The sequence below is a fragment of the Antechinus flavipes genome, chromosome 5 (genome assembly GCF_016432865.1).
Source record: "Antechinus flavipes isolate AdamAnt ecotype Samford, QLD, Australia chromosome 5, AdamAnt_v2, whole genome shotgun sequence".
Taxonomy (NCBI): Eukaryota; Metazoa; Chordata; class Mammalia; order Dasyuromorphia; family Dasyuridae; genus Antechinus; species Antechinus flavipes.
In genome coordinates this window covers 186556940-186584451 of record NC_067402.1, presented here as the reverse complement: position 1 = coordinate 186584451, position 27512 = coordinate 186556940, and the positions used below count along the sequence as shown (strand labels likewise).

General features: G+C 35.4%; 1 protein-coding gene across 1 annotated transcript in view; it reads left to right on the top strand.

Annotated features, from left to right (window-relative positions):
• ANO2 (anoctamin 2) overlaps positions 1-27512 on the top strand; it is a 484690-nt gene that overhangs the window by 383932 nt on the left and 73246 nt on the right. Inside the window, exons 17-19 of the mRNA XM_052001239.1 lie at positions 1615-1726; positions 7447-7504; positions 7929-8029. Coding sequence (XP_051857199.1) covers positions 1615-1726; positions 7447-7504; positions 7929-8029 — 271 coding nt within the window. The remainder of the gene's footprint in view (positions 1-1614; positions 1727-7446; positions 7505-7928; positions 8030-27512) is intronic.

Sequence of the window (27512 nt, the reverse complement as noted above, 5' to 3'; positions counted from 1 at the left end):
AAAGAAAAATTTGGAAACAGAAATTTAAAAAAAAAGAATTTTAGGTAATAAAATCTTATCTATACCTTCTCGTAACCTGTGAAATCTGTTTTCTCAAATATAGGATACCTATCAGACTATGCACATTTTTTCTCTCCTCTATCAAAAACTTTAAGATAGAATAATCACTCTTCCTTAGGGTTCCATCATTTCTTCCATAGTAACCAGTTCCTCACTGCTGGTATAAATTAAATCCAGAACAGCAATTTCATTTTGTTGCTTCCTCTATCTTTTAAAGAGGAAATTATCATTAAAGCATGTCAAGAAATTACTCATTGCTCTGCTCTTGGCAGAATAATAACTCTATCAGATGTCTGGATTAATTGAAGTTCTCCATCACTTCTCCATCATGCCTCAGTAGAAGACTTATGATTTGTTTCAGAACACCTAATCGTTATCACTTCAGCTTCTGTCTCCATTGAGCTTCAGGCAAATGTTTTTCCTTTGATTTCCTGGCTTTTCTTGACTGAATATTCCTTTTTAATATGCCTTCTTTCCTTTTGCCTATTTTATTTCATTATACTTGTTCAGGAAGTATTCTGGTAATGAGCCTCATTGTACCTTGTCTTAACAATATCTTTGAAATCAAAGTTGTTCCGTTGGCACAAGCTCTCTAGTTTATTTTTGCTACTCATTGTTGTTCAGTTATTTTGGATTATATCCAACTCTTGGTTACTTCATTTGGTGTTTTCTTGGCAGAAATACTGCCAAGTATTTTTCTCCTTCTCTAGTCCATTTTACAGATGAGGAAACTGAGGCAAACAGAGGAAGTGAATTGGCCAGGATCACACAGCTAGAAAGTGTCTGAGGTCAGATTTGAACTCGGGGAGATGTCTTCCTAACTTCTACCAGTCTGTCTTCTTCACTGTCTAGTTACTCAGTACTTTTTGTTACTCATACTTCATGCATTTTTTCTCTCCATTTTCTTTTTTGCTATTTTATAAGGGGATTTTTTTTTATAACTATCCACCATGCTCCTCAGTAAGATATTATAAACAAGTTTATACTCTAAATCAGCATTGCCCTTAGCTGATGTTTCACTCCAATTGGCAAGAACATCAGTTTCTTAACTTCTAATCCCCTTGTTGATGTGATTGATTTATGTCAATTAACCTTTTCTAGTCAGTCAACAAGTATTTTTTTTAGCACTTATTATATGTTGGGAACTGGTAATTACTTTTATTGGTTTCTCGTCTTTTGTCCATTCCCTATTTTTTAAAAACATAAATAGCTTATTTCAGTCAGGTTGGAGCATACCATTTGTTAATTTTTAGTATTTTTAAAATTTTATATATAAATACTAACACATGTACACACAGACATATGTTCCCTCAAAAGAACCTCTTGAAATATATGGTGTGAATGTATATATCTATGTTGCAAATGAGGAAACTGAGACTTATGTAGGAAAAGTACTTTTCTTGCAGTCACAAAAACTACAAAGGACCAGAGCCATGATTCAAACCCAATTCCCCAATCTGACTTTAGCACTATTTCCTCTTGTGGGTTTGAGAGAGAGGAAGCGGGGATCCCCTCGGTCTCACCACCCTGCTCGGGTTTGTTCTTTTCTTGCAGAGGTACCGAAAACAGAACAGACCTTCGAGGAGCGACTGATCCTCAAAGCTTTCCTGCTGAAGTTCGTCAATGCCTATTCCCCAATTTTCTACGTGGCCTTTTTCAAAGGGAGGTAGGCATTGTTGGGTTCAGAGGGATGTTTATTCTCCAATAAGTTCCGCCATAATTCTCCACAGGACTGTGCATCCCACTGGGGAGTGAAGGTAGCCAATATCTAGTACCCTCTTGGGCTGGTCCTCCTCTAGAGATATGTTGAAGTGGCTGCTCAATTTCTCTGAGTTACTTTCAAAAAATAAAATTTAAACTGCTCAGAGTCAAATGAGACAATGTTTCCTTTGTTTTTCTGGATGGCACCCACATTTTCCCCATCACCTAAACTTGAAACTTAATAATCATCCTTGTTTCCTTTCTCTTGTCTCTTACATCCAGTCAGTTGACAAGTTCTGTCAGTTCTACTTAGAAGCAGCATAGTGGAAAGTATGAACTTTAAGTAAAGAAAGCCTTGGGCTTAATTCCTGTCTTTGATTAGAATTAGCTGTGAGACCAAGAATATACTTAAATTTCTCTGGATTTCAATTTTCCTTTTAAAAATTGTTTCTTTCTAAAGTAATAAATATTTTATTAGGCTGTCCCTACTACTAACACCCTCATAATTTTAAAAAATCAAAACAAAATCTTCCCTCTCCCTCTCACAAAATAAATTCCCACTTTTTTTTGTTGTTACTCAGTTGTTTTAGTCATGTCCTATTATTCATGATCCACTTGTGGTTTTCTTGACAAAGATAGTAGAGTGGGGTGCCATTTCCTTCTCTGAATCATCCTACAAATGAAGAAACTGAGGCAAACAGAGTTAAATGACTTGCCCAGGGTCACATAGCTTGCAATTGTCTGAGCAGATTTGAAGTCAAGTCTTCTTGACTCTAAGCCTAGTGTTCTATTCACTGTGCCATGTATGTTTGTATCCCAAACATTGTATCCCTGTTTCTGCATTTTATCATCTCTCTGTCAGTAAGACAAGTGGCATGTTTCATCTTCATTCTTTTGGACTCATAGTTTATCATTGTATTGGTCAGATTTCTTAAAGTCTTTCCAAGTTGCTTTCTCTTTCATAATATCGTTGCAAATACTGTTAATTTCTCCATTTCTTATGGCACATTAATATTCCATTAGACTAAAAAAAAATCACAGTTTATTTAGCCAATTCTCAATAGGAGGAAAAACCCTTAACTTTTCAGTTTGGGGTTATCATAAAAGGAACTTCTTTCATATTTTTATCCACATAGATCCCTTTTCTCTTCCTTTGATTTCCTTATGGTATAGACCAAGTAATAGGGTAGCTGGGTATATACATAGGATATGTACAGGTTGGTGCCTTTCTGATCATAATTGCAAATTGCTTTCCAAAATGTCTGGATCAGTTCACAGCCTACCAACATGGCACTAATATACTTATTTTCCCATTGCCCCAATAAGTTTCTTTATTTGTAAAGGAAGACTAGTAATATGTACTTTGTAGTAAGTATGGTAATTTTATCCTTACAATGGATCAGATTAGATAATGTATAGAAAATTTTTTGATAGCTGTAAACATCAAAGAGCTATAAAAATGTCAGCTAGTTTTATCCATTCTACTTTCAATAAAAATTCTCCTTTTCATTCTTAATGCAACCATTGTAGTTTAGCCCTACCAGTTTTCTTGTTACATAATTATAATAATAGTCTTTTAATGGTTTTTCTGCCTCCCTTCTGCATCTTCTTCAATTCATCCTTGACACAATTGTCTGAATTGTCTTCTTAATATACTTTTCTTGAAAACTTTCACTGTGTATTGTCTATTGAACTAAAGTTTAACTGATACTTAGTTTTATACCATGACCTCATATTGCTCCCCTTTGTCTAGTCTAAGTTCCAGTCAAAGTATTTTCAACATACTCTCTCTTATATCTTTACATCTGTCTGTGCTAATGTTCATATATTTACATCTCTTTGTGATTCACTGACAGTCAGAAATCAAATTCCCATTCTTAGGGCCTCTATCCTCTGCTGCCCCCAGATGTCAGCTGAAAGAAGGCTTCCTGGATGAGGAGTATTAATTCATTCAACAAGCATTTATTTAATAATTGTGTTGGGGTTCTGCTGCATTAATAGATGAGATTTCTCTTACTCCCCAAATGATTCCAAGGGATCTGGCCTCTGCCCTTCCTTCTATTGGGACTCCGTGGGAGCTGTGAGATTCACTGGGAGCATGGTCTAAATTAAGATTCAAGTAGGAAATTAAAAATCAGGTCCTCATCAAAGGCACCAATTTACAAAGGCAACTAAGCTAGGCCAGGCAAGTCACTATGAATGGAGCATGAGACCAGAAAGTCTGAAGTCAGTAAGAGGCTCATATAGAGCAAGGAAAACAACAACACAGCTATTTCTTGTGTTTCCTCAGCTCTATCTCTCCCCACTTTCTCTTCCAGAAATTTTGAGATTCTGTTCAGAAAAAGGGAATAAAACTTTCTTCATCTAGTTTTTGTATTTCATGGAAGAAAGAAATTATGAAGCATAAGGAACTGCAGTTTCTGATTGATCCTTACAATGGATCAGATTAAATAAGGTTTAGAAAATTCTATGATAGTTGCAAACTGTTTCTGGTAATCTCTAGAATACATTTATACATTTTTCCTTTCTGGAAAATTGATGTTTCTACAAAAAGTGATATTATTTATATAGTCAGCTGTTAGTGCCGCTGGACAAAGAAACACAAGCAAAACAAATCACTGGAGAATACAAATAACTTGTTGCCTTGACCAGGACTCTTAGTTTGGGAAGTCGTTGTCCTATGCAAGCAACCTGAGTGCTAAGGTAAGGAGAAGGACATGATTCATAAAGAGTACTGGATAACATAGTCAAGGAAAGAGGGAATAAATGCTCCTTTTCATGAAAATTGAACCTGAAGATAGTTAAATTTCTCCCTCCTAAAATTACTTTGGATTTATTTACTTATATATGTATTCTCTTCCCAGCTCAGTAGAAGAGAGTGTAAGCTATTTAAAGGCAATGATAATTTTATTTTGTTATTTCATTTCATTTTTGCATCTCTAGCAAAAGCTAGGGCATAGGATCTTGCACAGAGTGGACACTAAAAAATTGATGATTAAGTGATTCAAACTAGAGTCAAAATGCTGAGGAAACTATAGAAGTAAAAAGGTGATACTCAGGAGATGAAAAATAGTTTTAATGTGTCAATGAAGTGGAGTAATTCTGAAGAAGTGATGAAATCACATAAAGTCAGAGTTGATCATAGCAAATAACAAGTAAAAGAGCATGCATTGTTCAGTTGTTCAGCTCTTCATGATTGCCCCTGTACTCTCCCTGTACTGTCTATGGAATTTTCTTGACAAAGATAGTGGAGTGGTTTGCCATTTCCTTCTCCAAAAGATTAAAACAAAGAGGGGTAATTTACTTGCCCAGAGTTACCCAGCTAGTAAGTGTCTGAGATCAGATTTTAATTCAGGTCTTCCTGGTTTGAAGCCAAGCACTTCTATGGAGCAACCTAATTGCTTTATAATGTGCATGAGGGAGAATAATGTATTATCACCCTGGAATGGTATGCTGGAGCCAAATTGTAAAGCTCTTTTGTGTCAATTAGAGGAATTTGAATTTTATACCAAGAGCAATGGGGAACCATTGAAGTTTATTGAATAAGGAAATGTTGTTACCACAGTTGTGCTTTAGGAATATTATTGAAAGTTATGTTAACTCACTATTCCCGGCCTTGCTTGTCAATCAGTTGGGAAAGATGATGAATCTGCAGGTTTTTGCATTACTTGCTCTTTGTCACGTACCTCTCTACCTGTGATGTTTGCACCCCTACCTGCAAATTATCATGCACTTAGATTCTTGAGGAGGAACTGAGGTGCAAGGGCCCAATCTTTTTTACTGACATTGACTTATCTGAATTGTCTTTATCTTAAGAAAGTTATCAATAAAAGCAACTGAAGACATCACTTATCTCCCATGATTGGCCTGTCAATGTATTGCTATTTTGACTTAGAATAAATTCTTTTTAATTTTTCATTCTGAATTCTGCCTCATTAGTCAGGGTGAAAGCCCAAAGAATTTTCCATTCAACAATACAATTTTGGCAAATCTGTTGAAATGAATTTAAGGAGACCATTTAGTAAATGTTTATTGTAGTCTAGATGAAAAATGATAAGGGACTAGACTAGAAGAGTTGTGATATGAAGAGAAAGAAGGAAACAGATGTCAGAATTTTTAAGTAGTTGGAATCAAGAAGCTTTGGCAATCAGATATTGGTGGAAGTGAGGTGGAGGGATGAATGAATGAAAGTGGAATATCAAGGCTGACTTCTGGGTTATGAACCTATATAACTGAAAGAATATTTTCCTGAGTGAATTAGTTCTTTTAGTTTAACTGATAACTGAAAAAGAATCATGCTCCATATCACTTTTTAATATCAAAATGCCATGCAAATCACAATTTAAGTTATTTTCTTTTCTCAAAGGCCTATAATGATGGGGTACTCACCTGGCTCCATGGAAATCCCTTTTTACTGATGGACAGCCATAATTGTTAGGAAGTTTCTCTTTTTTATCCATTCCAGATTTGCCTTTCTGCACCTTCCAAAGACTTCCCTTAGTTTTTCCCTTTGTGGGCAAGCAGAATAAATCTACATTTTCCCTCCATGTTCAGGTACCAAAGCCAACTATGATGTGTACCTCAAGTCTTCTTTACTCCAAGTTATATCCATCCAATTCTTTTAACTGATCATTACACAATATAGTTTTTAGTTCTTTTGTTTCCCTATTCACTTTCCTCTGATTATTCTATAATTAATGATTTTTCTAAAATGTAGTTTCAAGAACTGAACAAAATATTCCCAATGGTTTAGCTAAGATAAAATACAAACAGGTAATCTTGCAAATAGTTCTGAATGCTATGATTCTATTAATTCAATCTAAAGTTATATTGAGATTTTTTTGGAGGCCATATAATATTCTATTGATATCACCCTTTCAGTTCATTAAAAAAAACCAAGCTCTTTTTTTCTCATGAACTGTTATTTTTCCTTCTTTTCTTCATCTCTAATTGGTAGGCAAGTGTCATCAGTTCTATCTCCATAGAATCTCTGAAGTGTTGGGTTGTCTTATTCACATGACCAAGATCTTTGTCCTTATCATCTTTTACTTAGACTGTTGGTATAACCTTCTTCTGGTTTGACAGATTCCAACGTCCCTTCTTTCCAATCTATTATCCATACGGTAATCTTTCTAAAACTTATATCTACTCATACCACTTTGTTGATCCAAAAGTTACAATGGTTCCCTATTGTTTCCAGATATATTACACATCATCCTCACTTTAGACACTCTATATTTCATCAAAATTGATCTGCTTGCTACTTCTAGAAATTTTATAAGCTATAGAATTGGAAAGGATCTCATAGTCCATCAAATTTACCCCTTCACTTCATAGCAGAGGTTTATTTGAACTCATGATCTCTGACTCCAGAGAAAGTATTTTTTCTATTATGAAATGCTTCCGCCAAAGGTTATGAATCTTGTAAATAGCAGAGCCAGAACTCAGAGCTAACTTTGGTCCCCAAATCTTATGCTTTCTGCACCACACCAAAAATGCCTGGCCTCCAGATTAATCTACCTATTATTAAGATTGGTCTGTATTTATCCCCTTTCCCCATGGATATTTATGCTGAAATTACAAAGAAAGACAGGGTAAGGAGGCAATTTCGTAGATGAATCATGTCTTCTAACAACATAGTTATTCTTTCCCTTCCCTCATTGTTGTCTTGTTTTTTAATTTTAGGTTTGTTGGCAGACCTGGGAGTTATGTCTATGTGTTTGATGGTTATCGAATGGAAGAGGTAAGTGACATTATTATGACCCTCATCTAAGAGCATAGATTGATCGAATATTTTATTAAGTACTTAATATGTGTCAGGTGTTGTTGCTAAAAGACACTTCCAGTCTTAAGAGCTTACACTGTCACAAAGGAATATAAAACATAAAGGGAAGCAGAAAAGGGTGGGAAGCATGGGTTAACTATGATACCCTTACTATGATATGACCAGAGATTTCCAGAAGACACTGGGGAAGCCTAGAACTAATCCTATCAAAACCCAGGATGGCTCCAGAATGGAATCTTAGCTAAGTTAGGCAAAACAATGACCTCAATCAAGTGCACCTAGAATGACTGGAGATTCTAGGGAATTCAGGACATCCTCATCCCACTTGCATTATGTTTCTGTACCTCCTTTTCCATAAATCCTTTTTTGTTTGCCCTCATAGTGTGCTCCAGGGGGCTGCCTTATGGAGCTCTGCATTCAACTCAGCATCATCATGTTGGGGAAACAGCTTATCCAGAACAACATCTTTGAGATTGGTGTCCCGTAAGTAGCAATCCTTTCAGCTCATCTTTTTTTCAACATCTTTGCTGAGTAAAATGACCACAGATGCAATAAGTTGAGCATATTCCCTTTTGTAATGTTTACTGGATTGCCTATTATATGCAGAAACTAATAGGGATGCAAAGATTAAATGAGATACTTTCTCTGTCCTCAGAAAACTTAAAATGGAGAAGAACAAAGAGAATTGTTTTGGAGAGGGAGGCCGGATAAGACATACAAATAAGTAGAAAACAATGTAGGATCTGGTAAGGGATTACGAGGACACAGAATGCTCTGTTAAATCAGAAAATAAAAATATTTGTTTCAAACTGGGGTAGGGCACAGATCAGGGAATATCAATATGGAGGAAGTAGCATTTGATCTGGGTTTTACAAGTGAATAAATATTATCATAGTATTTATATATTGTATAACGAGCATTGGAATTAACTCAGTAAATTTGAGATCCAGTCCCTGGTTGGATGCTCATTGGTTTTTAAATTATATTGGGCATCTCTGACTCTGTTTCCTCATTTGTAAAACAGGATTAATACACAGACTACCAATCTCAAAGGTCATTGGTAAGACCTTTACCAATTGCTAAATTGCTTAAATTGCTAAATAAATGTGATCTGTTATTATTTTAGTTTGAATTTCAACAGACAATAATAAGGTATAAAGGAGGGCAATTCAGACTCATGAGCAAAGATACAGATGTTAAAAAGTGTAGGGCATTTATTTACTGGAACATTGAGTAATCCAGTGTATATTATTGCTTTCTAAAGTGTGTGGTATATGGGATAATGTGATGTGAAGCTACACAAGCAGGATCATGGATTTAGATTTTAAAAGTCCTTCAATGACTGGCTAACAAGAAGCATTGAAAGTTTAAGGATATGGCACTGACATGACCAGATCTGTGTATAAGGAATTAATTATGAAGATACTAAAGTTTTAGGGAATTTCCAAGACCTCTTCAGGCTTTTGCTGCTCCTCCCTCCCTACTTTTAAAAGTACAAAATGTGGAAATTAATCCACATAGTCACAGGGCAAGTGTACTCCTCTCCCAGAAAGAGTTCTATTCTCACTCTGTCCCTCTTCCCTCATCTTCTTGTGCCCTGGATCAACAGGTCAACTGTATGTTTAATAACTTAAAGAAGTTTTTGAACTGGGGCCTGATGGAGGTATCGAGAAACAATAGAACAACAAGATTTATTCAATTTGGATTTTACGTGCCTAATGATTGGAAAACATTATGTTAGGTACTGGGAAACAAACAAACAAAGATCCTTGCCTTCAAGAAGCTAACATTCTACTGGAAATGTAAACAGATTAGTAGCAAAAAGTGATTTTAAAATGAAGAGATTATTAATGACTAGAGATATCAAAAGGGTATTCTTATAGGGGGTACAACTGAACTGAACCTTAAAGGAAGAAAATAAAACCCAGTAAGATGTAAAGGGAATGAGGGAATGTGTGAGGAATCAGAAGAGAGGATGATGAGATAGCCTGCACAATGTGGAGCGAGCGTATATTGGATAGTACTATGATATAAGTTTGGAAAGGGAGGCTGGAGCCTGCTTCTGGGAAAGCTTTAAATACCAAGTTAAAGAGTTTACTTGTTATTCTAGTGGCAGCAGGAAGTCACTAAATATTTTTGAATAGAAGAATGATATCTTTAAAGATAATCTTTGAAAAGATTATTTTGGCAGCTGTGTGGAAGATGAATTGGATGGGAGAAAATAATTTCAATCACAATAATAGCTAGTATGTATATGTTTTTTTGGCAAAATGCTATACAAATATTAACTCATTTATCTTCATAAAAATCTTAAAAGATAGGTGTTAGTATTATCCCTATTTTACAGATGAGGAAACTGAAGCTGGAGAAATTAAATATTTGCTTAGATTAATTAATTGTCTGAGTCTATATTTGAACTCACGTCTTTCTGATTCTGGGTCCAGTACTCTTATCTACTTTACCACTTAGAGAAGTAAGGAGGATCTTAACTAAGCTAGTAACTGTGGAGAAGAGAGAAAAAAAAATAGATATGAGTAAATGTTCAGGTAATTGATAAGAACTGGAAACAAATTGTTTATGAAGAGTGAAGGAGATACAAGAGTACAAGATGACCCAAGATTATGAAGGCTTTCTCAATAGAATTTGAAAGATTTAAAGGAGTATCTTTAGAAGTTTTAGGAGAGAAGATACTGAATTGCATCTTAAATGTTTTTAATTTGAGCTGGTCATGGGATATTCAGGAAGAGACATGGCAGGCTGTTGACAATGAATGGCTGGAATTTCAAAGGATTAAGGCCTGGCATACAGATTTAGGAGGCATCAAGGCTAAGATGATACATAAACCCAAAAGATTTGTTGATATACCAATAGAGAGTATGTAGAGAAAGGAGAAAAGAGAGGCAGAATCTTAAAATGAGGAGATAGATGATGATCCAACAAAGGCCACTGAAAAGGATCAGTCAGAAAAGAATTGAGAAAAGTCACTGTTGAGAAAGTCAAGGAAAAAGAATATTCAGGAAAATAAGATGTTCGACAGTAAAGAAAGGTTAAGAAGCATGAGGATTGAGAAAGAACTATAAGATTTAGTAGTTAAATTTTCCTTTAAAGTTGGAAATAGCTATTTTGATCAAGTTATAGTATTGGAAGCCATTTATAAAAGATTTAAAATGGGTGGAAAATAACGAAGTAGAGGCAATGAACATTTTATGGCTTTTTCTAGGAATTTTTTAAAGAGATAAGAGATGTAGAATAGAAAATTGTGATTAAAGAAAGGTACTTTAATTCTGGATCTTAAACACAGAGTAGTTATAGATGATGGTAAAAATTAACATATGACTCTCTCTTGGTTTGGTTGAGAAAGTCAGTCAGTCAGCAATTGCTGAAGTTGTACCACTTTGATAAGGGCTTTTTTTGCTATTCAGTCCTTCAGTTAAGTCTGACTCTTCATGATTCTATGGAGCATAGTTTGTTAGCTCCTTCTATCCTCTTAAAATCTCCAAGTTCATGCTTCTCAATCTCAGGATCTTTCTCAATGTCTCTGTTCTTCCCCAGTAGTGTATTGGATATTAAGGATGCTAAGAAATGAAAAACAAATAATTCTGCTCTCAAGGAGTTTAAATCCAATGGGAGAAATAACATATACTGAGCTATGTACAAATAAGATACATGCATGATAAATTGGGAATAATCAACAGAAAAAAGGTATTGGTATTACGGAGATCAGAAAAGGCTTTCTGTAAAAGGTAAGATTTATAGGCTTTTAGGGAAGACAGAAGACAGATGAGTAGAGAGAGAATTCCTAGCACGAAAGTGTCTTGAGTTGGGAGATGGATATGTCAAAACCAAAATTCATTATCTCCCTCCACCCAAATCCTTCCACACTCTTACCTCTTTTATTGCTATACTCCCTAACACTCAAAAGTAGGTGCCATTCTGCATTCCTCACTATCTCTCCTCACCCCTTCCCTTCATAACCAATCTGTTGCCAAGGCCTATTTATTTCACCATTGCAATATCTCTTTATTACATCCCCTTCTCTCATCTGATACTATCACCATTCTGGTACATACTCTCATTACCTCATGCCAGGCTATTACAATATCCTATTGGTAATTCTGCCTGTCTCAAGTTTCTCCCCACTCCAATAAGTCCTCTATTCAATGACTAAAGTGATTTTCCTAAAGCATAGATCTAAACACTGTCATCTCCTACTCACTAAACTTTAGTACTTCCCTATTGCCCTTAAGATCAAATACTACATCCTTTTTGGCAATTAGAAAGCCCTTCCTTCCTTCCTTATTCAGTCTTTTTCAGTCTTTTATACCTTACTCTGTTCTGCTCTTTAATGTAGTGACACTGTCTTCTTTTCTTTTTTCTTTTTTTCAAACCAAGACACTATCTGAGGCCCTAGAAAAAAGTCCTGGTCCCTAGTCGATTGGTTTTGGATGACCCTGGCTGAATTATTGTCATTTACCTTGTATGGTTTGGTGAAATGGCAAAACTGATGGAGCAAAGCTTGGCAATGAGTTCATCCTTCCAGATTATATCTCTGGTGACTTGGTTCTAAGGAATGGCTACAATGTTATTGCAGGAATCAGGGCAGGGCAACAGTAGAATTCTGGAGAGTTGAATTCATGGAGATGTTTCTTTTTTTTTATTTTAAAGCTTTTTATTTTTCAAAACATATGCAAGGATAATTCTTCAAGATTGACCCAATATTCCCACTTGTGTTCCGATATTCCCACTCTTCCCCCACGCCCTCCCCTAGATGGCAAGTAGTCCAATATATCTTAAACATGGTAGAAATATGTGTTAAATCCAATATAGGCATACATATTTATACAATTATTTTATTACACAAGAAAAATCAAATCAAACCAGTAAAAAAAAAAAAAAAAGAAGGAAAACCAAAAGCAAGCAAACAACAACAAAAAGAGTGAGAATGCTATGTTGTGGTTCACACTCAGCTCCCATGATCCCCTCTCTGGGTGTACATGGCTCTCTTCATTATGAACAAGTAGAATTGGTTTGAATCATCTCATTGTTGAAGAGAGCCATGTCCATCAGAAGTGATCATCGTATAATCTTGTTGCAGTGTACAATGATCCATGGAGATGTTTCAAGCTTAACACCTGAAAAGGCTTTACACACAGGTCAGACAACTGGGGTTCCATGCCCAGTTCCTGGGTAGGATATGATGGCCCAATGGATGCACTTTGATACTATTGAATATAGAATTTCATTCTTTATCTTACTGAATTCATTGTTTTTCAATAAATAGAAGAAAAGGGAGGGCTTCCACAAAGTTAACAGAAATTTATTAGAGGAAATGAGAAAATTTTCCAAGAAGAGGTTTTAGGACATTAAGTGATAGAAAATGAATGACTTTCCTTTGTGTTTATATAGTGCTTTATAATTACAAAAGTGTTTTGCTTTCATTATTTCATTTGATCTTAATAATATTATAGTGAAATAGATAGTACAAATATTAATATCTCCATTTTACAGATAAGAAAACTGAGGCTCAAAAAGGTAAAATTACATTTACACAATCATTAATAACACACTTAAATCTTGAGCCCAGAAGAGGATTTAATATTCTGACAAAAGGGCATATAGTCTCTGTTTTAAGAAGTAGAAATAATGGGCAGCTTGCTAAGATAACTCTGAGAGGACTTTTTTCCCTTATATTGACCCAAAATTCAAAGTCAGACCCAAAAAGTAGTCATTAATAGTTTTCCTCCAATGTAGAGGAGAAAAAAATGTTGCCACCACAGTGATCTGTGATTGTGCTATTATTCGTTTTTGTTTGTCATGTTTGTCATATTTGTAAATGTCACAAAGTTATAAAAAATATCTAATATACTGAGTGACAATCAGGATTCAAGAAGATTTTGAAAGACTAGAATTTTGAGCCAAGTAAAATAAAATTTAATAAAGAGAAATATAAAATCTAAGATTTTGATTCAATAAGTTGCATATGTAATTATAAGATGGTAAAAGTAGGGCTAGAAGGCCTAGAGAGTCTTACATGAAGTGATATTAAGTAAAGTGAGTAGAACCAAGAGAACATTGTACACAGCAAAAACAGTGATGATCAACTCGGTTAGATATGGCTCTTTTCAACAATGAGATGATTCAGACCAATTTCAATAGACTTATGGAGAGAGCTATTTGCATCCAGAAAGAAGGCTGTGGGGACTAAATGTGAATCACAACATAGCATTTTCACTTTTTTTGTTGTTTGCTTTTTCTTTCTTTCTCATTTTTCCTTTTTTGATCTGATTTTTCTTGTGCAGCATGATAAATGTGGAAATACATATAGAAGAACTGCACATGTTTAACATATACTGGATTACTTGGTGATTAGGGGAGGAGGGAGAGGGGGAAAGAAGGAAGAAAAATTTGTAACACAGGATTTTGCAAGGGTGAATGTTGGAAACTATCTTTGTATATATTTTGTAAATGAAAAGATATTAAAAAAGCAGGGCTAGACAAAATGTTACCTTTGTAATAGGCCCAACAAGAAAGCTAATTCTTCAATAAGATACATTGTATTTAGGAATGAAGAAGTATCAGCTCTTCTGTACCCTTCTCACTTCTGAAGTATTATGTTTAGTACTAGGCACTAAGGGGCTTTAGATATAGAGAATTAGCCCCAGAGCCAGATGACCTAAGTTCAATTCCCATCTCTGGCACATATTGGTGATATGATTCTTAGTAGCTTTTAGTGTATTAGGACACTCTCTGAGACAATCAGTTGCAGAAAAAAAAAAAGGCTGTCCTGTACATAAACTCATAGATCTAGTCCCTATTGTAATGGGCACCAAAAATTTAATAAGGACATTGATTATCTGGAGAGCATACAGAGGAGCAAAAACAATGGTGGAAGGTGTTAAGTTCATGTCATATGAGGATTGGTTGAAAAAATTGTAATGTTTATCATGAACAAGAATAATGACTGTCTTCAAATATCTGAAGGATTGTCACATAGGAAAGTGATTGGATTTGTCCTGTTTAGACTCCAAAGAAGTAAGGATAATTGTGATGACCATGTATTTAAAATCAGCCGTAGTCAGGAATTCAGGTTAAGAGAAAAATCTTCAATCTTTATTGAAGTGAAGAGGTGAAAAAGGATTGCAATAGCAATATGAGCAGGAAGGATTGCGATAGCAGTAAGGCAGCTGCGACAGGAAGCCAGTTAGCAGAGGGGGATTGGAGATGAAGGGCCCTCAATGGCAATGTGAGCAGCTTGTCAAGATGCTAGACCGCAGTCTCTCCTTCTGCTTCCCTTTCCACTCCCTTGCCTCCATCCACCAAAAATGTCATTTCCTATACAACACATCAGGATTTGCACAAAGAGTGGGCGGGGCCATTCTTTCTCCAAGCTTATATATTAATAGAGTATAGTTCAATTACTATTTAGCCTCATGTGCTTGGGACCTCAGTGCATCAACTCAAACCTCAACCCATTACAGATAATGTATATCATTTTAAAGATATATAGACTTAAGGAAAAAAAATCTTAAGATCTAAGCTGGGGGTAATTAGATGGAACAGTGGATAGAACCATATATTTTTCATAATAGCACCTATCTTACAGGATTGGTGAGTGTGTTAAATGAGATAATAATAGTAAAATACAGTGCCTGATTCGTATCAAGTGCTATATAAGTGCTTGTTTATTATTATTATTGTTAATTATGATAATGAATTATCCCTGTCCTATATTGGCATTCTCTATCAGAGCCATGATTGCCAAAGCTAGTTTTTTCTTTGTGTCTGATATCTGTGGCCAGTTATAGAATCTTCTGCAGCTTTCTAGTGGGATATGAGATAGAATAATGATCAGTCAACCACAGTGATGGTGTAAAGGTAAATATCATAGAATTTTAAAACTAGAAGTCACTTTAGAAGTCATCTCATCCAATTCCCTTACTTTACACATAAGAAAACTAAGCCCCAGATTGGTCATGAATTTTGCCCAAGCTCACACAGCTATAGCAGCAAGCAGGAATATAATAAAAATTTCCATGCTTTCCATCTAATGTTCTTTTCATATGTATAGTAAATATTTCTAGTCAGTGTTCATTTATAGCCTACTGAATTTGGTGAGTATAGAGAATATATACCATAGTAGTAGATCTGAGAAACTTCTATAGAACCATAAAATTTCAGAGTTGGAAAGTACTTTAGAGATATTCTAAAGAAATAATCCTCATTATATAAATGAGTAAACTGAGACCTGGAAAGCTGGGTCGCATAGTGAATAAAGTACTAGAGTGGAGTTAGGAAGATGTGATTTCAAATCCGGCCTCAAACATTTACTGTGTGATCTTGAAAAAGTCACTTAACCCTGTTTACCTCAGTTTTTTCATTTGTAAGATGGCATATCAGTCCAATATCTTTGCTGAGAAAATGCCAAATGGCGACCTGAATTATTGAACACAACTTCAAACAACTGAATAACAACAAAACTGAGGCCCACTAAGGTGAAAGGAGTGGTTTCATATCACAGAGAGAGTAAGAGCTGAATCTTGAACCTAGCCTCCTTATCCATCATTCCTTCCCCCAAACCTTTTCACTTAAGTTTTAGAACTAATCTAATACAATCAACCTTTGCAGAAAGGAAATCTAACACTGGGGAGCCAGTTATAGTGATAATCATAGCTTAATTTATTTACTTCTTTAAATTTATGAAGTACTTTCATCACAACAATAATACAAATATTATTTCTATTTGACTAGTAAGAATACTAAAATTCTGAGAGTAGAGGTGCCAGTGGTCACATAGTCAGCATCCAAGGTGGGATTTGCATCTTAGGTATCTGAAACCAAATTCAACATTCTTTCCACTACACTGCAAAGATACAATAAAAATTCTGTTAAGAAACCAAAAGCCAACAAGAGCTTGTCAATGTCAAAGGCTAATAGTAAAAGATCAGAGTACCATTCAATGAATATTGTAGTTCTTGTTGCGTATTGCCCCAAGAGTCATCAAAGTAGCACTCTGCTTGTTATGAGCCCAATCTTGATTTCCCCTGAGACTTGAGAAGCTATTGATGGAATACAGTTGGAGCCTTGAGTGTTGAAAAGCAGCTCACCTTAGATATAGTTTGAGCAATTTAATCTGCTTCCTAGAAAGCCAGTGGACGGGGTCTCTGAGATGAACTTTTCCAGTGCTATCAAGGACTAAATGAACACAGCTTAAGAGTATTCTCTCTTACATTGGTTTACTGATTTGGAGCCATTGATACAAATTATCTTAGATCTCCCAGGTATTAAAAGGATATGGTCTAATAGCATGACCCACCAAGAATGACTAAACACAGATGACAGGGATTAATTTCCTTTGGGTCTGGTTTGTTTCATGGCACCATCTTTTCCTGTCTTACTGAACTTGTTAACATTTAAATGAAGGGAAGAAGTAGGGCCGTTTAAATGGTGTAGTGTTTCTGGAATATTTCATGCCCAAGTCTAGAGCATTTTGGCAATTGTTTTGAATTAAGGGAACAAGGAATTTTGTTTTTCCAGAAATATCAGTTTTCTATGGCTTCTTGGCACCTGTTAAGGATGAAGTACAGCTAAAGCTGCAACAAAATATATTGCAATCATCAGAAGAAAACATTTTTCTAAATTGCTATTATTCCAATAGTACACATTGTGATATGACACCAGGATCATGTTTGCAATCACCATTAACCAACAGAGCCACATGACTGCTAAAGGTCTCATATAGTCTAGTGTAATAGAATATTCTGATGTAGAAATGAGAAGTCTATAGGAGCCACAGATCATATGTGAAAGACCCAATGTAGCCCCAGAGGTATAGTCTGATTGAAGCCATTTTCTGAAATTAGCCTAAACTCACCAATTGTGAGGTCCCCAACCTCTGTGGGGGAGAGGAAAGGGTAGAGAAGGAGGAAGAGAATCATTTAAAATGTTAACAAGGCCATAGAACAAATTAAAGGCAGAATAAATCCAGCATCTTATTGAACACTCTGCCCTCTAGACAGGTAATAAGATTACAAGAATGCTGTAAGAAAGATTTGGGGAAATAGTACTGACATGACCAGATATGTGTATAATGAAGGATGCAATGGGGATCAGCTGAATCCCCACTTCATCCTCTTGTCTCCACATAGGGTTACACTTGAGCTACACCAGACATTCTGAAGGATATCATATAAAAGAATCTCTGCAGTCTCCCTCAGAAGTCAATTACAACTCTAAAGCACAATTTAGGTGAGCTTCCTGAGGAAGCTTTCCCTAATCAACATTCCTCTTCCCTTATTTTTTTCTTTTTAAAAAAAATTCCCTTTTATAAAAATTTTATTGAATAAAAACATGCATTTCCATAGTATAATTAAAAAGATGATTGCACACAAAACTGTACATCTGTTTTGTATAACTTTTTATTCCTTTTAAATATATGATAGAATTATCATATAAATTTCTTTCCCATCTCCCCTCACCCTAAAGGCTATTATTAGATACAAATCAATATGTGTATATGTGTATGTGTTTGTGTGTGTATGTGTATACATATATACGTATACATATGAGTGTATGTATAAAATTATTCTATGCTTCTATTAGTCGGTTCTTTCTCTGGATAAAGATAGCATCTTTCTTCATGTGACCCCATATTTAATTTGGATATTTTTTAATAGTCAAAATGACTTATTCGTTCAAAATTGTTCTTAAAACAACATTGCTATTTCTGTATGCAATGTTATTTTGATTCTGCTTATTTTATTCTTCATTATTTCACACAAGTCTTTCCATGTTTTTCTAAGATAATTGAGCTCATCATTACTTATAGCACAGTAGTATTCCATTATAATTCCATCATTGATCCAGCAGTACTATTAGTAGGTCTAGTACTAAAGATAGTTAGGGGGAAAGGAAAAGAACTTATATGTTCCAAAATGTTTATAGCAGTTCTCTTTGTGGTGGGAAAGAACTGGCACTTTTATGATTGTGCATCAATTAGAAACTGACTAAATAAGTTATGGTACATGATTATGGTGGAAAACCCCATCCCCTTCAAGAAATTAGATTCTTCTCCCAGGTTCATAAAAGAGTCAAAAAGAATGTTCTTCTTAATATCCAAAAGAAAATCTTGTCATCCTTGTCATTGTCATTCTCACCACCATCATCATCAACTATTCAAGGTACAAAGCACATTATAATATAATGCCAACTAAAGCAGGCTAGATTCCAAAAGAAGTTAGCAAAGAACCAGGAGTAGGAAAGTAAATTTTTAGAAAAGTTAGACAGACCAGATGCTTCATGTCAGTGTCATGTTAATTTTATGGCTTAGAGGTGAAGTTGAGGAGTGGTCTGAATTTGTGAGCAGATGCAGTATCCAGAGTTCACTGGGCAGAGATAATGGGGAACCTTCTGGAGGTGAGTTTTTAGCTCTGAATAGTCACTAGATCAAGTGGCAGATATCCAATTTTATTCTGCACCTTCTTTAAATTCAAGTACCTCATTATTGTTGCTCATTAATCTCAGAAATCCCATTAATCACTGATCAATAGGCTGTCATCTGAAAGCCAGTAATATTTGTGGGCTCAGCATCCTGGGCAGTATAGCCTAAGGAAAAAGATACATCATTTCTAACTACATCATTCTCTAAGGCCAGGGAGCCTTGGGGTTATTATTATATCCTTCTAAAAAATTGTACCACATCATTTTCACCCATTGCTTCTGCTTCTGACTTTTTGCAACAATTGGGAGGCTGTTGTAATATCAAGGAAAACGGTGATGATGATGAGAATGGAGAGAAAGGGATGGTGATACTAAAAAATTGTTGAGAGATATGACCACGATTTAACAACTGATTAAATATATGTGGAGATAAATACTTAGTCCTCTAAGTATTTGAGGATATCATAGATTTTTAAACTGGGTAATGGCAAGGATAATAGTAATCCTGACAGAAAAATGGAAATTTGGAAAAGGGTGCATTTGGGAAGAAAAATGATGAGTAGTTCTATTTTGAATATGTTGAACCTAGGTGCCTGTGGGACATTGAGTTAGAAATAACTGATGGTGATATGGACCCAGAGATCAGAATAGAGAGCAGGTGCTGGAGAGATAAATGGAAGTTATCGTCATAGAAATGAAGGGATGATCAGATCATCAAGAGATAGAATACATTGTGAGAAATCTAAGGTAGAGCTTTGAGGGTACAAACACAGTTGGGGTGTAATATGAATAATAAAGATCTAGAAATGAAATTGAGAAGGAATGACCCAAAGATTGAAGGAGAAACAAGAGAAAATAATGCTACCAAAAACTCTTGAGAAGAGAGAATATCTAGAAGAGGGTGGTCAGTGGTACTAGATGTTGCAAAGAGATCATGAGAAGAATAAAGTGCAGCAATTTTTTTTTTTAACTTTCAAAAGGGAAGTTTTATTTCAGTAATGAGGTCAGAAGTCAAATTGCCAAGGAGAGAGATATTGAGGAATGAGACTTGAACTCAGCTAATGTAAATTTATCTATCTTGTATATCTTCAAGATTTAAGGAGGAAACAAACAACTGAAAAGATCAAAATAAATGGACAAAGTAAATGTCACAAAGTTTATTCAGAAAAACTCATGAATTTTATTCATAAGAGAACCTTCAGGCTCATACTCACAGCTTGTTTACTCTCATTTTACATGTAATTTTAATGCAGGTATTATCTGATTACCATGCCTACAGCAAGTTAGAAAGCACATGGCCTTGAGCATAGTAGATACTTATTAAGTGTTTATTGAGTTGAATGGAAAATAAAAGAAATTGGAAGGGGGATGTGAATCTGTTTTAGGCTGTAGTGAGAAGTACTGCTGACAGTCTTGAGAGCAGATGAGGAGACAGAAAAACCATAAACACTGGATACAAGATCTCAAATAATGAATGGCCTAAGACTATTTAATGAAGGGGCAAGTATCCCTGCCCACTTCAGTGGGCCCTGAATGTTTCTTTGTAGACTAAATTAATAGCAGATGTTCATAATAATGGTCTTAAGTTGTTAGAAACAGGTTGTTATGATCATTGTGCTTTATTTACAAAGTCAGGGCAGCATTTTGAAAATGATGCTTGGGGTCATGCTTCTTTGTGTACGTAGAGACTTTCTCCTCATCAATCCTACTCTTACTACTTCATTATAGCAGGTCATGGGAGACTGGCACAGGACCGCTCAGCATGGTGTGCCCTCATCTGAAAAGGTGCTGCACTCTATGCAGTAGAAAGCCCTCCCAAATGTTCATAGGGTCTATTTGTGTCTGATCTGTGGCAGGGCATTCTGAGCTGATATTGGTCTGATCAGCCACAGTCAGGCACACTGTAACTAGACTCTAACATAGTTATGTCATTTTGGTTCTCTTTGAGAAAGGACAACCGCCACCATAACAGGCCATGCAAAAGTGGCTCCTAAGGGTTCCTGCTTGGTCATTCTGTGCAGATGTGGGCCTGAGTTCCCAGAAACATGCCTCATCTGCTAGGAGACTGGTGTGTCCCTTTATGCCTTATTTCCCTGTTCCTACATAAATATGTTTGAAAGAAATAAAGCTCATCTCTTATGAAAAAAAAGGATGATCTAAAAAGGCAGGTAAAATGAAATCAGACAAAGATAATTATAGTCAAGTTTTGCTTGGCGTCTGTGTTCTCATTCTCCATACTTTGGAAAAACCAGTATTTCTCCATAGTGCTCACAGAATACTAGACAGAACAGTAGTCCTAGAGTCAATACTTGGATTTTCAGCTTACCCTTGATACTGATTTGGGGCATACCCCTTCATTTCTCTCTTTTCCTGGGTTCTCTTGTGTGTAAAATGAAGAATTGCCTTGGATGACTTTTTATTTATTTATTTTTATTATAGCTTTTTATATACAAAATATATGTATGGGTAATTTTTTAACATTGACCCTTGCAAAACCTTCTGTTTCAACTTTTCCCTTTTTCCCCCCACCCCCTTCCCCAGATGGTAGGTAATTCCATACATGTTAAATATGTTAAAGTATATGTTAAATATAATATATGTACTCATATTTATACAGTTGCCCAGGAAAGATTGGATTTAGAAAAAATGCAAAAATAACCTGAGAAGAAAAAAACAAAAACATTAACCGAAAGAGTGGAAATGCTATGTTATGGTACATACTCATTTCCCAGTGTTCTTTCTCTGGGTATAGCTGGTTCTGTTCATTACAGATCAATTGGAACTGATTTGGATCCTCTCATTGTTGAAGTGGGCCACATTGGGTGACTCTAAAGTTCCTTTGACCTCTAAATCTTATGATTAACTGAATCTAGTCCTTGAAGTATGAAATGGCATTAGGTTCATAAGGAGATATATGTGTGAAGTATGACAATATAATGAAACTGATTTCTAAGACAATATACCAATACTTGTGCACTCACCTGAGTCATGAGTAACAATACCGACTATTTGCAAAGCACTTTTCAATTCCTTAAGTGCTTTCTTTACAACATGAGGTAGGTAGGATAGATTTATTTTCTTCATTTATGAGAAAACTCAAATGTAGAGAAGTCAAATGACATGGTCATACCCACAATCAAGTTTTAGAGTCATTTTTTAAATCCAAGACCCTTGACTTCAAATGTGATAGCCTTTCTTTTGTTCTATGGTAATTAGCTTGAGAGGCAATTTATTCTATTGTCAAATTGTCCAAAGTATTTTTTGAAACTATCTTCAGAGCCTGTATCATTTTCTTTTGACTATCCTTTATGCTCTTAAATCTTTGTCCTTAGGATAAATTTGATTTTCTGCATCAGCAAAAAGTCATACGAAATCTGATAAATGAGATGGGTAGAGAAGTAGAGTAATATTATTTTCAATTAAAAGCAAGTGAAGGGGCAACAAAGTGATACAGTGGATAGATGGAGCTCTGAAGTAAGAGGATCTAAGTTCAAATCTACCCCTCAGACTCTTGAAACTAACATGTGACTCTGGACAAACTACTTAACCCCAATTGCCACACACACACACACACACACACAGAGAGAGAGAGAGAGAGAGAGAGAGAGAGAGAGAGAGAGAGAAGAGAGAGAAGAGAGAGAAGAGAGAGAAGAGAGAGAAGAGAAGAGAGAGAGCAAGTCAGGACTATAATTAGAGTTGTGTGTGTGTGTCTTAAACACACATTCCAGTAGGGAATTTCACACATGTTGAGCTATAACACCATTAGATTAAGTTTACAGGTTTAAGCTATAGAACTGATTATGTGGTTACAATTATATTTTATAATGAAGAAATTAAGGCACAGAAAAGTTAATAATATTTCAAACTTAAATAATTCTCTATAGTTTGCCAATTACTTTCCTCCAAGATGTCTTATAGAGGAGGTAGAAAGAATTGATGAATGTGATCATTGAGGTATTTTTGGTGATCTTTTAAAAACAATGTTCCCTGGAGTCAGGAGGACCTGAATTTAAAATCTAGCCTCAGATACTAGTCTAGTTAAGTCAGTTAACCCTGAATGGCTCAAAATTTTAAAAGCCCGCAATAGTGGGGATGGTACTTCAGATCTGAAGATGAGCAAATGAGAAAAAAGGGGAAAAATTAACTCATTAAACTATAAGAGTGTGCTTGAAAACAAGTTTGCTATCCCTCTCAGTTTTCTGTTATCTACAAATTAATAAACATGCAACCAATAACTTGATCCAAGGTATTAATTAAAATATACATACATATGTACATATGTATGTATTTGAGATATGTTTATATACATATCTATCATGTCTATATATTTATCTATATTTCCAAAGACAAGCTCTGGAGAATTTCACTAGAGCCCTTCTAAACTGACATTGAGAAGCTGCATTAACTCTCTTAGGTTACTATTTACTGAAGAGTTTTGTAGCCTTGAGAAGTGTTTTCATCTATCCTCCTCCATTTCTCCCCTTACCCCCCCCCCCCATCAAACCTGGCACAATATATAGGTTGTATTTTTAATAGAATCCCAAAACTCCATCTGGGGAAGTTCTCCATTAATCCACATTGCCTTTCATGACTGTCCTGGGTCTGGTTCTTGAGATGCCTGTGAAGTTGGTGGCTGCCACTTTCAACTCAGAATGGAAAAATAAAATGTTGCAAGGGAAGCAATAAACCTGTAGTCATTAAGTGCCATGAGTATAGCTCTTGAGCTAATGAAAATATAATAATAGATAAAACTTAATAGTGTGTCCTGTCCTCCCAGATGATTTCCCACTCACGCATCTCTCTGTTTTCATGTCCTTAAACAACTGTAACAGATGCTGACCAGACAGTCAGATAATTATAAACATTATGGGTTTCAGACCATTAGACTCAGGGTCAGAGCCTAATATATATTGGCAGATATTTTAGAGAAGTCTTTGGGTATGGTAAGCAGAATGGAAGAATCGAATCTTGCACTATTTGCAGTTTGGGATGATTGTTTTTGCTCCTTTTCCATGTGTTTGAACATCTGATTACTGTAGTTCTAACATCTGGTTGAAGCACAATGGGCTTTGAGTACAGATTGTAATGTTACTCTTAGAGCTTCCCTTTTTGTGGCCAGACCAGCCTCAGAAATCTTTTGCAGGTAGCCTCAATATATACCAACCATATAATCCCCACATCTGAATTCTACAAATTCAGGTCTTCCCTTTGGTAAAATATATTTGAAAAGGAGCACTTTGATAAAATCATGGAATCTTGGAGTTGGAAGAAACCTCGGAGGTCATTGGTCATGAGACTTCAGAAATAATGCAGAACAATTTATTCATATACAGGAATTACCTTTACATTGTATCCTGGCAAGTGGGCAACAGATCTCTGTTTGAAGACTTAAAAATCACTACCTCACAGAGCAGCCCATACTACTTTTAGGTAGTTCTTTTCTCAGAAGAGCCAAGAATTTTTTTAAAAAAAGAAGAATTCAATGCAGCTTTTAAAAGCTTTCTTAAGTGGGTCATTCTGTTAGGCAGTTGCTTAAGGCAGAGAAGTACAAAGGTGATATGACATAAGTAAAATGTCACTCTTTCCCAGATTATAACCCAAAGTAGTTATTGATGTGAAAAATAGAGGCAATTTGAAGTCAGGAGATTTTGGACGCTGATTTCAGATTTGTCATTTATTAGCTTTACAACCTGAGGCAGGTCCCTTAAATTCAATGAGTTTCTATTATGCCTGCCTTTTATTACACAGAGATGGCTGCAATAGTAGACACAATGGATTACAGAACCAGAATTCATAAAGCCTTTTATAGGCTAAAACACTAACCCAAATTTTAAAAAGATAAAATTTAATAGAAACAAATGTAAAGTCTTAGGCTCAGTCAATTGTACAAGCATGTGATGGTAGAGGTATGGTTGAATATTTGGGAGATTTGTGTGCCACAGCTCAATATGAGCTAATAGCATGTCAACCAAAAATTAATAAAATTTTATCTTGCTTTAAGAAAGGCAGAGTGTATAGCACTATATAGGCTTGAGTCCTACTAAAGTATCATAACCATTTGCCAGCTATGTTATGGAAAGAATTCTTGTTCCCATATAGGTTGGGACTAAATGGCCTTTTTGGCTTCTTTGGACTCCTGAGATTGTACAGTTCTTTTAATCAGAAGTATTATTCAGTCTTTATTGAAAAATCAAAATATCAAAATCCCAAGTTTTAGAGTTCCTGTTTCATTTAGCAGGTATCTCAAGCATATTAAAGACTTTGCTACCATTACAATTACTACTATAGTTGGATGACTTCTTGAGGAAGTGAAACATCAAAAGCTTCATGACTTGTAGGGGAACGTTTCTGAAAACGTGTTATTAAAAAGGGACAGGATACAGATGAAAAGAAAAAAAGGGGTAACATCAAAGAAATCATTTTAATGAGAGAATGCATCATGCAATCAGAATCATAATCTGAAGTTTTCCAAATATCCCATCTGTATGTTATATCTTATGGGACTTCTATTAATTCCTGCTCTGGAAAGACTCCATCTTTTTAAAATGTCCTTGTAGCAGCCACTCTTTTCATCCCCCCCAATTTTTTTTTTAGAAAAAACTGGGGGGATAAGGTGGGGGAGGGTATGTTAGTTACTTATTCATTGAATCACTGAATACATTTTTTATTGGATACCCATTAGTCAAGTCAATGTACTTTTATTAAGTTTATTGTTATTATTATTATTATGAAACTACTATGTATTAGTCACTGTGCTTAATATTGAAATTACAAATAAAGATAAAAAATCAGTTCTAGCTCTTAAGGAGCTCTAAGGAGCTCGTCTGAAAGACAAAATGTAATCAACCATGTACAAATAAATTATATACTGGATAACTGGAATCTCAAAGTGAAAACACTAAGGTTTTTTTTTTTTTCCTTTTTTTTTTTTCTTTTTTGGCAAAGCAATTGAGTTAAGTGACTTGCCTAGGGCCACACAGCTAGGAAGTGTTAAGTATCTGAGTCTAGATTTGAATTCAATTCCTCTTGACTCCAGGGCTGGGGCTCTGTCCACTATATCATCTAGCTGCTCCAGAAAACACCAAAATTAAGGATGACTGGAAAGGGCTTCTTATTAGCTAAAACCTGAATGAAACCAGGAAATAGAGATGAGGTAAGAATTCCAGGAATGGTGTCAGCTAGTGAAAAATGTTCAGAGTTGGGATATTAGAATCTTGTATGGGGACCAGAAAAAAAAAAGACAGTTCATATAGCATATGGTCAAAAGTAAAATGTAGAAAAGTAGAAAGGGGACTTTGTTACAGATTGGATAGAGCAAATGAGAAAGAGTAAAGAGTGGAGGATGATACCTTGCTTGTAAGTCTATTTGACTAGAAGGAGAGTGGTACCACTGATTGTAATAGGAAAATTAGCAAAAAAAAAAAAAAAGATGATTTTGGGAGATAGGAAGATAATGAATTCAGTTTTAAACATGTTAAGCTTGACATGTCTATGGGGCAATCAGTTCAAGATGTCCAAATAAGCAACTGGAGATGTAAAACTAGAGAACAAGAAAAAAGGTAAAGCTAGACAAATAGATCTGAGAATCACCTGCATAAAGATGATATTTGAATCCATGAGAGGTGATAAGATGACCAAATGTATCAGTGCAGAAGGAGATGAGAAGACAGAATGGAACAGAACCCTGGAATCATCTATGTTTAAAATGCACAACAAGGGTAAAAATCCAGCAAGGGAAACTGAACCAGAACCAGAAGAGATTCCTCACTTCTGCCTCATACTTGTACACACACACATATACATACATGCACACACATACACACCATATAATATATATGGATACATAGACGCACACTTACATACAATACTTATTATATGTGGAATTCTGGGCTTACTGGATAAGCTAAAAAGTTTAGATAAAATGAAGTCTCTGCCCTCATGTAACTCTCATCTTAGAGGAGACCTGTAACAAACAAGCTAATTTAGGAAATATTTTTAAATGTCTGCTATATACAAGTAGTATGGTAGGTACTGGAGGTGCAAAGATAAAAATGCTGTAATTCTTGCCCTCAAGAAGCTTTCAGTCTTGGGGAAGAGTGTAGATTACAACATATATAACATGACTGAGTCTTGCATAAGGAAAATCAGTCTAATAATGGCAGGAAAGATGAATATAGTGAAGGAATTACCCATATCCAGTGTACATTGCTTTTTTTCTTTTCTTTTTTTTTTTAAAATAACTTTTTATTGATAGAACCCATGCCAGGGTAATTTTTTACAGCATTATCCCTTGCACTCACTTCTGTTCCGATTTTTCCTCTCCCTCCCTCCACCCCCTCTCCTAGATGGCAAGCAGTCCTTTACATGTTGAATAGGTTACAGTATATCCTAGATACAATATATGTGTGCAGAACCGAACAGTTTTCTTGTTGCACAGTGAAAAGTATAAATAACCTGGGATGAAAAACAAAAATGCAAGCAATTTATATTAATTTCCCAGTGTTCTTTCTTTGGGTGTAGCTGCTTCTGT